The sequence below is a fragment of the Antennarius striatus genome, chromosome 8 (genome assembly GCF_040054535.1).
Source record: "Antennarius striatus isolate MH-2024 chromosome 8, ASM4005453v1, whole genome shotgun sequence".
NCBI lineage: Eukaryota > Metazoa > Chordata > Actinopteri > Lophiiformes > Antennariidae > Antennarius > Antennarius striatus.
The window spans coordinates 13,979,290-13,998,853 of record NC_090783.1 but is presented as its reverse complement, the minus strand read 5'-3'; the positions used below and the strand labels follow the sequence as shown (position 1 = coordinate 13,998,853).

Below are 19,564 nucleotides of genomic sequence, written 5' to 3'. Positions count from 1 at the left end.
CTCCTTGGCATGGGAAGCAGGCAGATGCACTGCTTACAACAGCGACAATGTTCTGCACCAGCATTTTTGCATGAAATGGTGTCTGTTAGGACAAACCTGTCTCAATGTGTAGTGATAAAATCCAAGCACTGTTCGCACACAGACTAGAGGATGGATTAAGAGGGATGGAGAGATTGAGTAAACAAATGAAAAAAGGAAACTGTAATAGTAGTAAATCTGTTTAACATAGATAGCGTGTACAGACTAGAGAACCAACCTGACTCTAAGCTCTCTCTCTCTTCTATGTGTGTGTGTGTGCTTGTGTGTGTTTGCATGCGTGTTTGTGTGTGTACTTTATCTGTGACACTGGGCTTTACCTTTGAATCTCCTCCCTGTTTTTCTCCTATTTTTAAGGGATAATGAAACAAAGGCTGTGTCATACATTCAGGGATGCGCTTAGAAAAAATGTTAATTTGGCCCTGAAAAATAAAAGTGTATTTAAGTGATTTAGGGCTTATTCAAACTGGTCACCAAAATCCAATTTTTAGCCCAACTAGATTAATATCAGATGTCTGTTTTGTAGTCTGAACAGTCACATACCACACGAAATCCGCGACGGATTGAAACCACAATCAGGAGGTAGTTTCATATTGGATTTAGACAGATGCGTCAGTCTGAACAGCTCCAAACACACCGATCGGATATGGCGGTCTGTGACGTTATATCAGTGACACAAGAGCAAGGTGCCAGAAGGAAGAGTGTCACGCATTAAGGAGTGGTAAATAATGGAAGAAGCTGACAATGTCTGGTGTGTCATAGATTTTCTCCACCTCTACCTGACAGTACTCTAATACTCTAAATACTCTAAATACTCTGAAAATACTCTAAGTAACCAGTCTCTATGTTCGTTGTTGTTGCCACTGTCGCAATTATATGACCTCACACATTTCACGCGCTGAATGATGCCTCCGCCCCAGCGTCGTTGCTACAGCAACCTGTCATATCGGCCAATAATGTGGCCCAGTATGAACAAAGAAAGATCACATTTGAACACTTGCTAAAATCACTGAACAGTCAGTCCTAAAAATCGGATATGGAATAAGATTAAGATATAGAATAAGGTAACTTCAATAGGATTGAAGTTACCTATTGAAAGATAATTTCAACTTGACACTGATGGACGGTCCACAATTCTCCAATTATATATCCACTACTATTCATATGTCATATAGTAATGAACTTGATGTACAATATTTTTGTGAGGAACATGTCTAGTGTCATACATGCTGACATCAACTCTGTCTTGGAGATATCAATTCATTCTTAATCTCCACGCTATCTGACAACATGTGAAATTTGAAAACACATCATCTTAGAATTGCACTACCTGCCATGTCATCACAACATGATTCTATCTACTGTGCAGGTTATGTCACTGTGCTTTGTTGTTTGTGAGAGGAAAAGAGGGGGTAGAGCACAAGACAGATGGTGACAAGAGAGAAAGGTCTTAATCCTAATGTGACATATGGCCACTGTATCTCTCAGTGCTCCTCTCTCTACAGCTCTTGCTACTAAATGTATATCACTATACAGTTAACATTACGAGTGCATTTACACTGACCCCTCATTCTGTATACCAGTAACGTGCTTTGATGTTCACAGCGAGGCACTTATGCTAAGGCAGTTTCACAATTTTACGAGCCGAACAGAGTGGCCAATTAGTTTAGCAGCCTGACTGGTTAAAAGTTATTACGATTGTACCTCTTGGTTTGAAAAGAGCGGGCTATTTTCTTATCTGACGATTGATGGTGTGATCAGACGTCAGATCAGAAGAGATCTTTAAGGTCTGATCTTTAAGGTCCGACGTTGGTCTTCTTTTATTAATTAAATCTTGTTTCTACTGCAATCTGAGCTGAGGCCCAGCTGCTTGCTGCTGCCCTTGCATTGCAAATGATTTAGTACCAGTTTTTAATGTCAGGCTTCTAATTTAATGGCAAATATAAGTAAAGAACCTCACCACATGTCACTGCTGTACACAATCCTTATGCTGACAGTTTTTGGAAAGGTTCCTCCACAGATACGTAAATGATTGCAAGTACATTTAGACCATAGGGATATTTAATTGTCAAGTGATAAAATTAAAAATGGTGACAACTATCAACCAACCTCATGTTTCAAATAAAAACAAAAACCCTTAATTATCTTAAAAATTGACTACATGAAAAAAGTAACAACATCCCTGTGGTCAAGACAAAGACATCTGGCTCAGTGCTGAGTAAACACATGCACATACTGTCATAAAAAAATAATTAGAGTATGATGAATAATAAAAGCTAGAAGAAAAAGGATTGTTCGTCCTGATAACGACAGTGGCTTGCTTACATGGACACATACAGTATATATACATGCATACAAATGACATATCTGTCAGAATGACTCCCAGTGGTGAAGAAAGCACTTATACCTTGATGTTCTCATATTTCACCCATTAATAAATAAAAATTAAATACATTTAAATTTTTCAGTTTTAAACTTCAGCAGTATTATTTTCTTAGGTATGTTCAATCTGATTGCTCAAATACATTCAGACAGATTTGGTGGCTATAAGAAATGAGAGATTGATTGATGCAATAAACATGCCTATCCCTGTTAATTGCAGATATAGATCTGTGACATCTTGTAAAAAAAAACAAGCTATTCTTAATCCATCAATATCTATATAGTACTGGGTGGCGCACCTGCTGAATTATTTTTACTCCTGTGCCACATGGCCATTCCAAATGTGTCCTGACAATTTTAGGATGTTAGGACATGCTATACTAATACCAGCATATTTTTGTCTATATTTATCTTTGCATGTGCAATATATGTGAACACAGCTTTTTTGGCACTCAGTGAAACTGTCAGTCACCCTAGCTCTCATTTTCAAGTATTTGCTGTCAAAGTAATTAATCATTCCGGAGTACATCTGCTATTCCTGTCTGCCTATCTGTCTCTTCTGCTTCTTATCTGCCTCCCACTATCTTTACTTCATTATTTTTGTTTTTGTGCTTTCCTGTTTGGCTACAACTTGCCTTTCCTCTCAGATTATTTTAATAATAATTGATAACTTGCCCTTCTTCAACGTCCCTACTCTCAGTCCTATACTCTTGGTGTTCCTCTTCTCTCTCTTCCTACGAACACATGTTTCTCCTCTCCTTCTTTGACCAACAGTAGTCCAATTTCCACCGGCACCCTGTAGGTCAACAGCACCGATGGCGGTCGTTGTTAACCCGGGCCTCAACCGATCCGGTATGGAAGTCATAGGTTTGATTCGCATGTTTGATTTGGCAAAAGTTTTAAGTCGGATGCCCTTCCTGACACAACCCTCTGCATTTATCCGTGCTTGGGACCAGCACAATAAGACACTGGCTTGTGCCCTCTTACGGCTACATTTCACACACTTCGCACTGCTGATGGTTAAAACCTGTATCCAAAGGCAGATCCACACAAGTGATGAGTGTGCACAATCACATTCTGTGTTTGACATTTACTGCATCTAAATCACAGGCTGGGATGTAATTGTGGGCTCACATTGAGGGGGCTTCCTAGTGTTTAACAGGTTATCTGAACTTGTGTGGACACTGTAGTCCCTGTCAGGACACCCAAGGGTTATCCAAACAATAAACCGTGGGTAACCAAGGAGATCAAGGCCATCCTGTATAGAAGGGAGGTGTTCAGGAGTAGGAACAAGGAGATGAAAAAGGCTCAAAAGTAGTAAGACGGTGCCTTAGGGAGGCAAGGAAGCATACAGGAGGAAGCTGGAGAACCAAGTGGGGCATAACCATGTGAAGAAGGTCTAGAATGGTATGAGACACATCACCGCGCATGGCAAAGGATGGAGTACAGTGGAGTGAGCAGATTAACATTAATTTAAGAGCTTCTTTAATTGGTTCAGCTCCATGTCCACTCCTTGCTACGCATCTCAGACATACTCTGGCCCTATGGGCCGTCATCTGCATTCCTCCTCCTTTTCCTCCTTTCGCTCTGCTTCCTCTCCAGAAGTTACTGGACCCACTTGACCCATTCCACTCTATCTCGACAAACACCACCATTACTGTTGACCAGGTTACGTCAACGCTGAGGAGGCTTCATCGTAGGAAATTGGCCGCACTGGACCAAATTTCCCAAGACTCCTTCAGGCCTGTGCTGCTGAATTGTAAGGCCCACTTACACAGTCATTCAACTTCAGTCTGTGGCTAGGGAGGGTCCCATCACTGTGGGAAACCTCCTGCATCATCCCAGGATACCCCGAGTACAATGACTACTGACCAGTAGATCTTATTTCCCATGTAATGAAAACCCTGGATCGACTGGTCTTGGAGCTCATCTGTCCCCAGGTGTAATGTGGCATGGACCCTTTCTAGTTTGCCTATGAGACTCAGAGTGGGGTTGATGACGCCACCCTGTATCTTCTCCACCGAGTGGTATCCTACCTGGACGTCAGGGGATATACTGTTGTGGTCCTCTTTTTCGACTTCAGGAGTGCATTCAACACCAATCAAACTCAGCTTTTGCGAGAGAAACCGGCATACATGGATGTGGACCCCTTCCTTGTGAGGTGGATCACCAGCTACCTGACAGACAGACCCCAGTATGTTCGTATGGGAGACTGATTGTAATCTGCGGTGACCAGCAGCATGGGAGCGCCATAGAGGACTGTCCTCCCTCCCCTTCTCTTCACCCTCTATACCATGGTCTTCTAGTACAACTTGGATATATGCCACATGCAGAAGTTCTCGGACGACACTGCGGTTGTGGCATGTATGAGGGTGTCATGGTTCGGTGTGGCTGTGCTGTCTCCACACCTGTTGCTCCTCTCCACAACCGTTGCTGGTCTCGACACCTGGACTCGATTATTTTAATTAACATGAGGCTTTTTATGCCAGGTTATGTATATGCTCTGCGCCGGTTTGTCATTGTAGTTTTGTCTTGCAGTTCTGTCTTGTATTTCTGTCATGTTCCTGCCCACATTTTGTATCTCCGCTTACGTATGATTTTTGCCTGTATCCGGCATTTTGAGTTTTCTGATTAAAACCATGGACAAAAGCTTCGCCAACCGTGTCCTGCATTTGGGTCCATTCCCCGCTTGTTGTGACAGAGGGAAGGTGAGTACAGGAGACTGGTAACAGACTTTGTAGAGTGATGCCAATGGAACGAGCTCCAGCTGAACATTAAGACAAAGAAAATGGTGCTTCTTTGTCTTGTGAGAACCCCTCTCTCCACAGCTGGTGATCATTGAGGGCAGGGAGGTGTAGGTTTTAGGAGTCTTCAAATACCTGGAGCTGCAGCTAAACATCAGACTGGACTGGTTGTCCAACTTGGACTGAGTGTACAAGACAGAGCAGAGTAGGATGAACTTCCTGAGGAGATTGGCCTCCTTCAAAATCTGTGCTGAGCTACGTAGCATGTTCTACCAGTCCATAGTTTCCGGTGTGATGTCCTATGCCATGGTGTGTTGGGGTAGTGGGGCTAGGAAAAGAGACATGGAACGTCTTGACAGACTCATCCATGGAGCATGTTGTGTGGTTGGTCAGATCCAAGATTTTGTGGAGACAGTTCTGGAGACTAGGACCATGTCCAAATTCAGAGTGATTTTGGGGGAAACCAGCCACCTGCTGCACACCGCCTTCTCCCAGCAGAGGAGCTCCTTCTACTCTCTACTTTTCCTTGATCAGTTGAATTTTGAGTAAGTCTGTTTAGTTGTATAGTATATGTCCTGTAGTGTCAATGTTTTTCACTTTTTGTGTTTATTTATCCTGTATTTAGTGTTTGCATATATACAGTACCTACTGTGCTGTCTTGTCAAATGTGCAAATTTATAAGTGTGTGTGAATGTGTAAGAGTAGTGGATATATACAATTTCCTCAGAGACTAGTTAATTGATTGAGTTAGTGAGTGAGTAGGTGACTGAGTAAGAGACTGTATGTATGTATTTATTTTAGTGCTGTCAGGTGATTAAAAAAATAATCTAATTAATTACAGTATTTGCAATTAATTAATCTAATTAATCACATTTTTAATCTCATACCTGCTAAAGGCCCCCAAATAAAGAATTTGAATTCTAGGACATTACAAAATTGCAAAGCATGACTATTCAATAGAATACACCAAGAAGAGAAGATTTGAAATCCACATTTTTATTGGTTAAGTGTGCTTTATAAGTGAAATTCATAAGAAAAAAGGCCAAGCACATCAGCAAACCAATTAGGCCAGGTGCATTTCTCAAAAATGCAATACAAATAGTTAAATAAAATGAATAACTGACAACAGACAACTCTATGTGTCCTTTAGCGAGTTGCTCAGACAAACAAGCTTCTTTACATTGTCTGAATGTAAGGCTGCCCTCTTCTTTTGAACAATGTTGCCTGTGAGTAAAAAGTGTCTCACATGCCACAGACGTGGCAGGGATAGCCAGGTATTTGCTCGCAAGAGAGGACAGCTGTTCATAAGCTCCTGCGTGAGCTGCCCACCACTCCAATGGACACTCAGCTTTGTAGCAGGCTAGAGGCCCCTGTTCCTCCTTGTCTGAAGACAGTAGGGGGAGGCTCTTCTTCGCTGCTGGCCCCCCCTCCTTTTTGTTGATAGTCCCGTCTTTGTTCTTTTTATAAATAAACTTTCCGCCCAAAGGTCCAAGTGGGCTTGCCTCGCTCTCCTGTGTCGCGTCCATCTCTGTTGTCAGTCACCCTGCTTTTGACTAGTGGCGCAGGTACGAAGTGACGTCACTGCAGCCTCAGTGGGCCAAATTTAAAATGCTTGCGCATTGACTTGCCACTCACAATTAATTGCGTTTATTTTTATAGCATTAATTTGCAGCGTAATTAATTAATCTAATTAACATGTTAAAGTGACAGCCCTAATTTATTTATTTAATTTTTTCTGCTAGTCTGATCCCCAAAGGGAAATTAAGAGCCTACTCTAGTTAGTAATTCTTCAATCAAACACATGCATACATATTAGTGTGCACAGGCCCCTGTAGCACACACACGCACACACAAGCATGCAATGGGAGGTAGAGTAGCGGGCAGCTCCTTCCTGGTGTGCCTCAATTGAGCAATTTGTAAAGGGAGGGAGAGAGAATCAAACCGCCGATCTTGGGAACATTGGACTACCCACTCTACCACCCGCTCTATTGCTGAGCCACTGCTGCCTCCAAGATGTATGTATGCATGTGTATACTGTATGTCTGCATCCATCCATCCATCCATCCTCAGTCTTTCATAGTACTTTTGGAAATATGCCGTCATAAAACGGTTGCTAAATTGCATATAATAACAGTAACTCTGGATGAGGGATGAGTGCCCTTCAACTTTAAAATGTACAGCAGAGTCATCTGAAAAGAAATGCAACTTGTAGAGCAGGGGTGGCAAACTCATTTTCACCAAGGGCCACATCAGCATAATGGCTGTCCTCAAAGGGCCAGATGTAACTTATAAATGTAACTTAATGTAACTCCATGTAATGTAAAATAAATGTAACTAAACCTTAATGATCAATAACTCTAAATTTATTACTCAATTTACAAACACTACAGTACACAGAAAAAAATATGTTTGCTTATTGCTCTGTTATAACATAAATCCTTCTATAAGTCCTTTTATACATTTTTTGTCAATGTTAAAATGTTGGGCTTAGTTACTGCATTGTGGGAAAAGTAGTTTTTGGTCAAGGCACACTTTTTACCTATCTTTAGAAACTCTGACCATTTATGCTCTTGCGGGCCACATTGAATGATGTGGTGGGCCACATTTGGCTCCCGGGCCTTGAGTTTGAGACGTGTTGCAGACAGTCTCTTAATGCTCTTAAAGAATAAGAATGATGTTTATAATAACTTTTTACCTCTAACACATTTAAACATTGTTCTTAAGTTGATAGACAATGACAAATTCCATTTAGTTATGGGGAATGCAGACAATAAAAGAAAGGGAAGTAGAAATCTATTTTAAATATTGTTTTTAGATAGTGGTTCTGCAGTTTCATGCAGTGTCTCTACCTACCATGGTAGTTTCAGCTATGGAGCCAAAACTGTTGATGAAAATGTTACAGGAAACATTAACTGCAGGACCTGTTGGGAGAGAGAAAGAGAGCGAGTGAGAGAGAGAGAATGAGAGATAAACAGATTGATTGATTTTTAACATCACATTATTCAGAAAAGTCAAACTACAAAATAATGACGTTGACAAAAAATCCAAAAGAGATTCAAGTAAAGAAGATTTTCAATAGTACTGTGCGTTCTCTGAACAAAGAAACATCTAACATCTAACCTCATTTATCAAACTAAAAAAACCAGACAAAATTAAGAAAAACAAACAAACAATTATCCGTTTCTGCACAATCATCTCTTCTACAATCATGTCTTATACTTTTTTCCTTAGTTTTTTCAATCTATAGCCACTGCCAGGGCGGCAGTGGCGGTAGAGCGGGTCGTCCTATGATTCAAGATCAACGGTTTGATTCACGCTCCTGCCCAAAAAAACACCTAGAGGTGAGCTGACAGTGGTAGGTGTCAGCTCACCTCCGGAGCACTGCCAAGGCACCCTTGAGCAAGGGCGCCATCCCCTTTACAAGTTGCTCATTTGGGCGCACCACGAAGGAGTTGCTCGCCATCCTCCCTCCCCTGCATGCATACAGACCCCCTGTGTGTGTTTGTGTATTCAGGCCCTGTACACACATATACTGTATATTCATTCATTCATCTTCCAAGCCGCTTAATCCGCTAACGCAGGTCGCGGGGTAGTCAGTGCCTATCCTGGCAGTCTCAGGGCGTGAGGCGGGGGACACTCCGGGCACGACGCCAGTGTACCGCGGAGCCACATAGAAACAAACAATCATTCATACACACACTCACTCCTATGGTCAATTTGGGACCGGCCAATCAACCTGAAGCGCATGCTTTTTGGAGGTGGGAGGAAGCCGGAGAACCCGGAGAGAACCCACGCAGACACGGGGAGAGCATGCGAACTCCGCACAGAGCGGGACTCGAACCCGGGTCCGCCGTGTTGTGAGGCAGCAGCGCTAACCACTGCGCCACCGTGCCGCCCTATACTGTATATGCATGATTTAAAAATAAAAAATAAAAAAAATTATATACTGATTATGATCCCTGCAGGGAAATGAGTGGCACACTCTTGTTAGCTTTTAAATCATTATACTGTATATGCATCATTTAAAAGCTAACAAGAGTGTGCCACTCATTTCCCTGCAGGGATCATAATCAGTATATAATTAAAATTTAAAAAAAAAAAAAAAAACTCTTGGTCTTCAAAAACTGGCTCAACACTTCTTGTTTTACTTTTCATATAAAAGCTGATGCTATCCAGAAACATGTTGAGGTCAGGAAATTTTTTTCTACCTTTGCCCTCGAACCTTTTGTGTCTTGGAGGAAATTTTTTATGTTTTGCAAATAATATGTTTCTGTTAAGACTTCTTTCAGACTGTTGTCATTTTCGTTCTCAGAGCTATACTTGTATTAAGAGGTGTCTCTGGTGTTTCTTTGGCAATTTTCTTCGCTTTATTCATTCTTGTGTTAGTGTTTCCTTTTAAGAGCTATCTTTAATAATTCCTCGTCTATCACAATATCATCCTCCTCCTCGTCCTTCTCCAGGAGAGACTTTACTACCCTGGCGGCTGTCTCTCTGGCCACTTCAGTCTTCACCAAAACACTCTGTCCATCTTTTGTGATGTTCTCCGTGTCCTGCATGCTATTCTGTGGTGGGCACATATGTGGTGTGGCTCCGGGTTGGCGGCTCACAACCCGGAGCCACAGACTGTTTAACCATCCTGGCGGTTGTTTCCCCGGCCCCCTCAGCCTCCGTGTTATTCTGTGGCCCTAGGTTGATGGCCAGAGACTGTTTAACCTTTATGTTGTCACTTGTGACCTCTGGGTTGATGCCTGGTGATTCCGCGTGGGGTGGAGTTGGAAACTCACAAGGCTTCAATTGTGAAATCAGGACTGCAGGACTGGAAGACACCAGAGGAATTTTGGCCCCCAGTTGTTTAACCTCTGCATTGTCCCCTGTATTCTTCATGTTATTCTGCGGTTCCGGGTTGGCAGGTTGACCCAGCGAGTAAAGGAGTCGGAAGCCCACAAGACCGCGGCGTGGGAGCCCGGGCTGCAACGCCAGACGCCACCACAGTCGCGTAAGTAGCTGCAACTACTGGCTCATAACCGACCTGCTCTCCCACTGCTAAACACACCTCTCCCACCGAGCAGTTGGGGGGGGGGGGTTAACTTTATCCCATGCTGCCGTGTGAACTTCGCCAGAGTGGCTTTCTCCTCCGCGATAGCCCATCTCTGGGATACCACAGTGCCTCCTGATCTCTGCAAAAGTCCCACAAACAACGCAACTTCAAAGTAACCATCATTAACTGAGAGTGAAGATGCACGTATACAAAAAGCAAAAAAACCACAAAGTGAATACGCACTTGAGAGAGGGAGGGAGAGAGAGAGAGATTTCACTTGATTTTTAACATCAAGTTTATACATAAAAACTCAAATTACAAAATAATCATGTTGACACAAAATCCAAGAGGTTCACGTAGAGAATTTTGAATATAACTGTGCGTTTTTTGAACAAAGACACATCTAAACTTTAAACATTTATCAAACTAAAAAAAACATAAAAAATTAAGAAAAAAAATTTATCCGTTATTCTCAATCATCTACAATAGAAAGAGAGAGAGAGAGAGAGAGAGAAAGAGAGAGAGAGAGAGAGATTTGATTTTTCAAAGCAAATTTATTCACAAAAAGCAGATAACAAAATTATCACAATGACACAAAATCCAAAAGAGATTCACGCAAAAAGGAATTCACATATCAAAAACAAATAATGATAGGATTCTCAACAGTACTGTGTGTTTCTTGAGCAAATAAAACATTTAACTTTTTAACATTTATCAAACTAAAAAACAGAAGCTCCTGTCTCCATGTCTTCTGCTCCATTGCAATTAAATGTGCCAAGATTTAAAATTCACATGTTAACAAGGAGTTAAAAAAAATTAAAACACTGGTTTAAAAAGGCAGAAAATATTCAAAAACGTAAGCTACAATATGTAACTGGTTCTATGAATTCTGGATGACTGCCAGAGGCAACGCATTAACATGCTCCATTGCAATTAAATGTGCCAAGATTTAAAATGCACATGTTAACAAGGAGTTAAAAAAAATTAAAACACTGGTTTAAAAAGGCAGAAAATATTCAAAAACGTAAGTTACAATATGTAACTGGTTCTATGAATTCTGGATGACTGCCAGAGGCAACGCATTAACACTGGATACGATCCGTTGCACGCACATGCAGGTCGAGTATTCATTTCAACAAAGTCACAGGTGTGACATGATGACAGTGTACCGGCGTGTACCGCAGTAGCCAGCGTACATAAGCGCCCCTTCGTCATTCATTACTTCCCTGTGGAATCTTCTCGCAAGATTTTGAGTGACAGGGAACCACAGTTACATACGTTACGTTCTATTTCATTCTTCCTGACTGCCAGAGGTAGTGTCTTATCACTGGATGACTTAGAATCAATGTAGTCACGAAACCTGCAAGACAGCAGTTGCAACTGTGTTGGCTGCAGCTTCATGAACCCTGTAGAACCGGGCAAAAGTACATGGTGCAGCCCACGTAGCCGCAGCACAAATTTCACTGAGAGTGACGCCTCGAAGTGCTGCCCATTAAGTGGAAACGCTCCTGGTGGAGTGGCATCTGATACCGTGAGGGAGTGACAGGTCCTTCAACCTGTATGCCCCCTCAATAGTTATGACGACCCATTTAGAGAGCCTTTGCTTGGAGAGGGCACGTCCCTTCCTTTGCCCACCATAGCAGACAAACAGACTATCAGAGCGGCGCAACCCAGCGGTCGCTTGTAAATACAGTATTTTCCACAATATAAGGCGCACCCAAAAGCCTATAATTTTCTCATAATCCCGTAGTTACGGGTATAATCCTATGTGCCTTATATATGGATTAATATTAATATTAGTATTGGTTAAAAAAAAATTGCTGAAAAAAAGTCGGCAGTCGTGCCGCACTACGCCACCAGGGGCACCCTCACAAGGTATTTGGGCCTACACCCCCTAACAACGGTAGTAAAGGGGCGTCGCCGAAGTGGCGGCTCTCACTGTGCTGCTGTCTGGTGAGAGCAACTGCAGAGAGCCCCGGTGACTGGCTACGATAACGTAGCAAAACATAAGGAACTTTCAACAATTCTATTAAAAAAGTTTGACTGACTGACTGATCTCAGTAATTCCCAACCACTGTGGCGCCGGAATTAACCCACTTTAAACTTGATTGGTCTAAAAAATGCCATTGTCCTGTAATCTTGATTCCAGTGATGGTCCATTCTATTAGTTTGCGGAAACACACGGAGAAACTGGCATGAAGGCGAATAAAAGACCCTCAAAGCTGAACTTCCAACCTTTTATGAAATTTCAAGAGCTGAGTCACTGCTAGACAAAGGTGTCTGGTGTGCTGCAATTGACTTGCAAATGTAGTTGATAGCTCTGGGCGGACGGCGGAGGGGCGCATTTAGGCTTGTGTATTCTGTCTGGCAGTGACGTGCTGTGAGATTCACGACGGTGAGACACCAACGTTAAAGTCAGTTCTAGGAGTAAAACAGCGTCACATTTGCCGGTAAATTAGCAGCCTGACATTAAAAACTAATTAAAAAATTGTTCAGGATACACAGCAGCAAATAGCTGCACACCTCACCTCCGACTGGACTAACGATTGATCAAAACAATATTTAATTAATAAACGAAGACGAACGTCGGAGTTTAAATATCTGCTTCGAACTTCAGATCAGGAAATAGTCCGCCCTGTTCGACCGAGTGGTCCACTCATAATGAATTTAAACAGTTTTTAATGTCAGGTTTTTTAATATGCGTGTTGACTTCTTTCTAAGATGGCAAAGTGATCAGGTTTCTTTGATGAGGCTGTCTGTGTAGGTTCTCAGTCATCCAGGTCATGGTTATCCAAAAGCTGTTGAGTCGATCCACTGGACGTTAAGAAAGTTCTTGAAGACGTTTTGTCTCTCATCCAAGAGACTTCTTCAGTTCAGAGAGTGGCTGATAATGTCCCAGCTTATAAACCCTGTGGGGTGTGGTCAGTGCTTTTCACATTCCAATGACTGTCGTTAAACCTGTCTGGCTCTTCAACGATTGTTGGTGGGGGTGTCAAAGGAGGTCGTTGAGATGTGAGTTAGACCTTTGTATGCTAATGGGGGTCATTAGCATGAGACCCATCACCTGGGGGCTCAGAATGGCTTCATTGAAGTAACAATAGGGCCCTTCACAGCTGACTAAAGGTACTCACAGTCATGAATGCTCTAGCTGATGGATAGCGCAACCACAGTCACTATTTTTTTAAAATCTATTCAAATTTTTTTTATTATATATGCCTTATAATCTGGTGTGCCTTATATATGGAATAAATTATAAAATCAAAAAATCATTAAAAGTGCGCCTTATAATCCAGTGCTCCTTATAGTGCAGAAAATACTGTAGTGCTTCAGGGGCCTTACTGGGCAAAGCAGTCCTGCTGAAGCAGCATCACCCTGCAGACATGGGGGGTCATAGGCTGCCAGCTAAATAACCTGGTTAACATGACGAAAAGTCAGACTCTTGGGCAAGAATGAAGGGTTAGGCCATAGCGACACTCCTGTACCTTCAGAGTTCCAGTGCATACACGCGTCACTCATAGATAGGGCATGAAGCTTGCTCACGTGTCTTGCTGATGCCATTGCTAGGAGAAAGGCCAGTTTAACGGAAGCCCACTTCAGATCCAAATACTTCAGAGGCTCAAAGGGGGAAGACTGAAGATTGTCCAGGACCTGAGTCAAATCCCATGAGTGATACTTCACAGCTTGCGGGGGGTACCGTCGCCAGGCTCCCCGAAGAAACTGGGTCAAGAGGGTGCGAGACTGTATAGTTTGGTTATCCACCCTGACATGTCTGGCCGATATTGCAGCTACGTAGACTCTTTGAGTGTTGAAGCAGACAGCTTCTTAACCAGTAGTGATTGCAAAAACTAGTATAACTGGCATCGAGAAACATTCAGGAATCTCTGTGTGTGCATCACACCACTGAGAGAAAATTTTCCACCTGTTAGCATACCGCGCTCAGGTGGAAGGTGCTCTTGCATCCAAAACCATTTGGGTCACATCAATGTTGCACAGACTCAGGAGAGGGTCCGGCCCTTCAGAGGCCATACCCACAGGCGCAGGCGTTCCGGGCTCGGATGCCAAATGCAGCCGTCCAACTGGGACAGGAGATCCATTCTGTCTGGGAGGCATCATGGAGAGCTGCAGCAGAGGATGTGCAGCATCGAGAACCATGCTCTCCCTGGCCACTTCGGGGCAACCAAAAGGACACTTTTGATCCTCTGCTGCACCCTGTGCAATGTTAATGCAATCAGTGGAAAAGCGGGAACGGATAGAGGAGGCGGTCTCACCATGGATGTGCCAGAGCATCCTGTCCCAAAGGAGAGAACGTCAGAGAGAACCAAAAAGGGCAGTCTGTTGTCAACTGTGACGGCATGAGGGGACCAATCCCAGAGGGACACCCCTGGACAGAAAACTCCTGTTCCTCCAGGGCTGCAGCGTGAGGAGGCAGCCGCTGGCTACTCTGATTCTCCTGGACCTGTGGGATGTTGGGTCTAGATGCAGACCATTGATCCAAACCTGGAATGGACGCAAGTGTAGGAATTACAGTGGAAATAATGCTGTCACTGGTGACAGCATCCCAAACAGCCTGAGAAAAAGGCTGAATGGAGCATCTTGTTGCTCCGAAAACAGAGTTGTAAAATGGCATCCACCCATCGCGGAGTGGAGCGGGCCAGCATTCCGTGGGAGTCTTGGTTCAAACCAATGAACACGACTGCCTGGCTGGGAATGAGGCAATGTCTGGCAGGAATTTTCTAATCTTTTGCGAATCATATTTTTCTGGCCTCATCCAGACTGTTGTCATTTTTGCTGTCAGAGGTACTTGTATCGGGAGGTGTCTCAGGTGTTTCTTTAGCAATTTTCTTCACTTAATTCATTCTTGTGTTAGAGAGAGAGAGAGAGAGAGAGAGAGAGAGAGAGAGAGAGAGAGAGAGAGAGAGAGAGAGAGAGAGAGAGAGCCTTTATATAACTGTTAAAATGGTGTCCAGCTGAGATGAGGGAACCTGTCATCTTGCAGGGCCTGTGAAGTTCAGAGTGGCATGCTCAGCTGCAGTTGACAGATATTTAACCAGCATAGGGGTGAAGAAGTTGTCCAAGCTGTTTCATTGGTTGCATGACCTCGCTGCTCAGATTATAAAGTAACCTGTGGGCTAACCTCATACTTTAGTTTGTATGTACCTGGTTTTACACCAATCAAGAGGTTAGGAATAATGAAAAAGGCCAAGCTGAAGTGCAACATTTTTTAAAAATCAAACAGACCTAAACGTCAGTGTCTCAGATATTGTAAAAGAATTTTGAGTAAACTTCATGATTTGGTCTTAAAAGAAAATACAGTGGTACCTCTACTTACGAAATTAATTGGTTCCAGAAGAAATTACGTAAGTAGAAAATTTCGTAAGTAAAGACGCGTTTTCCATGCAAATGCCCTAATCCGTTCCAAGTCCCCAAAAATTCCTACATAAATGTTTTATAAAGCATAAAAATGCATCAAAACATGTAACAAATACATGTTACAATTAGATTATTGCACAATAAATGAGAGTTGTGCATAACGTGAAAAACAAAGAATAAAGAATAAAAATGATGGTCATTTACCTTTTAACTGCTGTCCTCATTGTTTTTTGCCCTCTTTGGTTCATGCGCTCCTGCCTCACGATGTGGAACAACAGAGTGAATTCCAGTCATCCTTTTGAACTTCTCTAACCACCCATGCGATGCCTTAAACTTCTTAAACTTCCTTTTGTTTTCATAACGTGGCTAGATGCATTGCGGCCATATTCTTTGGCGAGATCAACCAAACGCATCCCTTTTTCATGCTTTTCTATTATCTCTTGCTTTGTTTGTATGGACAAAAAAACCTCTTTTCTTCATCTTTTCTTTTGTTCTTTTATCCATCACTTTCTTAGTGTCCATAGTGAATACTCTAAAAGTTAATATATTTGCGCAAAACTATCAGAACACCTCACTGGTTGAAAGCCGAATGATGAGCACCCTGCATAAACACCGATCTACCGCCACACAGAGGTCCCTCTTAGCCAATGGGATGCCAGGAAGATAGGTAATAGGTAATAGCCAATGGCAGAGCAGGTATGAGAATGTTGCATTCAGAAACCTGTGGAAGCTGAGAGTATCAGCCGATACTGTATTTTTACCTTACTTAAGTCAAAATTTCTCTCGTAACTAGAGGCAATATTTTCCTGCTGAGAAATTTCGTAAGTAGAAAATTTCGTAAGTAGAGACATTTGTAAGTAGAGGTACCACTGTATAGTTTATCCATGTTACTGTTAACAGCGCATCAAATGGAAAGTCTACTTTCTGATTTTAGAGCGAAATAAACATGGATAGGGAGATACCTTTAAAGTTTGGTCTAATCCTGGCATCATATCCAGATGTCCTCCCCATCAGTTTGTCCAGAAAATCAGAGGGAGACATGGGAACCTGCCGTGTCTTCAGAGCATTGTCCACTTCTTTACATTGACCAACACTGTCACAGAAACAAAATACAGAAAAAAACAACTGAACATGGTGCAAAATGTGAAAGATACCAATTTTGCTACTCTCCTTGCCATTTTTAAATGCAACACAGTGAATCTGTTAATTCTTTTTTGCTTTTCAGTACACCTTGTTTAAGATCATGAAACATGTAGCAATGCAACTGAATGTAAAGCTCCCTACAAAGGGGCTGAACTTTCTGATTTTTACAGAGCTTTATTCACCAGAGTGAGTTTTGAAGGAAAGAGAAAAATACACTACAGAGCATGATCCAATTTTACTTAGCCATCATCTGCCATATATGCTGCATCACAAGAAGCACATTATCTGTTGTAAAATACACAGGAAGGAGTGATACCAGGAGTGAACAGATTTTAAGTAGAATCCTGGGGTGCCAATTAATGCATGAGAATAACGTTACTATTACTGTCATTACAAAAAAATATAAAACCTTGTTGGTTGTAATGACAGAGGAAGACTTGTGATAGTACTGGTCTTGTGAATTTGAATGAGTCATGGATGCATGTACTGTATGTAGTTGTAACTATTTAAAAAATAGTTTTAGTAGATTAGTAGATAGATAGATAGATAGATAGACTTTATTTATCCCAAGCTGGGAAATTTAGGTGTCACAGTAGCAGAGCAGAATTATTACAGAAAATATACAGAAAATGTGCATTGAGGAAAAATAAGACAGTTAAAGATAATAATAATAATAATAATAATAATAATGATAATAATATTAACAGAAAAAAAATATTAACAATATTAACACTAATAATAGTAATAATAATAATACTAACAACAGTACCCAAGCATGGTAGGCCTTTAGTCATAGATAAATAAGTGTGGCACTCAGTGGCCATACACAGGACCTAGTGAAGCCATACCAAAACATCAGACTGGTGGTGGGACTCTGTCTGATATTTAAGAGCTGTTGTACAGCGTGATGGCTTGTGGCAGGAATGACTTCCTGTACCTATCTGTTCGACAGCGGAGCTGTTGTAGTCTCTCCAGTGTGTGGTGGAGAGGGTGAGCGGGTTTATCCATGATGGATAAAAGTTTGCTAAGAGTCCTCCTCTCCACCACGGCCTCCACAGTGTCCAGACTACAGTCCATCACAGAGCCAGCCTTCTTTATTAGCTTATTAAGTCTGTTGGTATCGCTGGCTCTGATGCTGCTCCCCCAACAGACCACGGCAAAGAAAAGTACGCTGGCCATAACAGACTGGTAGAAGATCTCCAACATCTTGCTGCATACGTTGAAAGATCTCAACTTCCTCAATAAATAGAGACTGCTCATCCCCTTCTTGTAGACAGCGTCAACATTAGAATTCCAGTCCAGTCTGTTAGAGATCTTGACACCCAGGTACTTATAGTCCACCACCCCCTCTACAGCCTCTCCTAGGATGTAGATTGGTTGTGGCGTGTTCCCCTTCCTCCTGAAATCGATCACCATCTCTCTGGTCTTGCCAACATTCAGCCTCAGGTGATTGGCTCCAGCCCACTCCACAAAGTCATCCACCACAGCCCTGTACTCCCCCTCCCTCCCCTCACTTATACACCCAACAACTGCCGAGTCATCCGAGAACTTTTGTAGGCGGCATGACTCGGAGTTGTACTGGAAGTCGTTTGTGTACAGTGTGAAGAGGAAGGGGGAAAGCACAGTCCCCTGCGGGGCTCCTGTATCACTGACCACCGCATCAGACAGAACACTGCCCAGATGGACAAACTTTGGCCTATCTGTCAGATAGTCACTGATCCAGGAGATGGAGGTGTCGACACCCATCCCCCGCAGCTTCTTGCCCAGCAGCCTTGGCTGAATGGTGTTAAAAGCACTGGAGAAATCAAAGAAGGTGATTTTCACAGTGCTTCCCCTACCATCCAGATGCAAATGGGCTCTCTGCAGGAGACCCTCTACGCAAACTGTAGGGGGTCTAGCAACTCCTTCACCTGAGGCCTCAAGCCGGCCAAGACCAGCCTCTCCAGCACCTTCATCAGGTGGGACGTGAGGGCAACTGGTGGGTAGTCGTTCAACTCCGATGGGGCCGACTTCTTAGGGACAGGGACCAAGCATGATGTCTTCCACAACACCGGGACTCTCTCCTGGCTCAGACTCAGGTTGTAGAGGGGCGTGATGACTGGAGACAGTTGGGGGGCACAGGTCTTCAGGATCCTGGGGCTAGTACCATCAGGTCCGGCTGCCTTCCTCTGGTGAAGTCTCTCCAGCTGTCTCCTGACCTGGCCTGTAGTCACTGACATGTGGGGGGGGGGGGGGTATTGGTGTTGGTTCCATGGGGGTGTTGGTTCCATGAAGGAGGCGGTGGTGGTGGGGGGTGATGCCCAGGACTGCCCACCAACAGGGGTGGAGAGAGGAGTGATGGAAGTGGAGGGGGAGCATGGGGGGTCAGGATGTGAGAGGGAGGCAGACGGTTGTGAATTGAACCCGTTGAAGAAAATATTCAGCTCGTTGGCTCTGTCTAGACCGCCTGATGGTTGCCGTTGTCCCCCTGAGTACCCTGTGATCTTCTTCATTACTGACAACACGTCCCTCATGTTGTTCTGCTGGAGTATTATAGATTATTATAGAACATTTAATTTAAACACATTTATAAAGATGATTGGTATTGACATGTTAACAAAAATGCAGTCATCATATCTGAAATGCTTGTACCTAAGTACTTGTGTATATGTACATCTTCTAATGTAAATTTAAGGGGTTTTTCTTGTTTTTTGCTGTCAAACGGCATGGGCACTCGGTAGAATAAAACCCACAAAATTTCAACAGTCCTTTTTTTAAATTAAATTAAACCCTAAACTAAATTCCAATTAGTAACCTAACCTTACAAACAGAAATCAAGTAATATATTAATTATTGATAATAATGTAGAAAA

The 19,564-nt window shown here is 42.8% G+C and overlaps 1 protein-coding gene across 1 annotated transcript in view; it reads right to left on the bottom strand.

Moving 5' to 3' along the window:
• The window catches only part of LOC137600409 (glycine receptor subunit alpha-3-like), a 44,143-nt gene extending 27,532 nt beyond the window's left edge, over nt 1-16,611 (bottom strand). The window contains exons 1-2 of the mRNA XM_068322026.1: nt 16,533-16,611; nt 8,016-8,083 (exon numbers count right to left, since the gene is read on the bottom strand). Coding sequence (XP_068178127.1) covers nt 8,016-8,083; nt 16,533-16,611 — 147 coding nt within the window. The remainder of the gene's footprint in view (nt 1-8,015; nt 8,084-16,532) is intronic.
• Between the last annotated feature and the right edge of the window lie 2,953 nt (nt 16,612-19,564).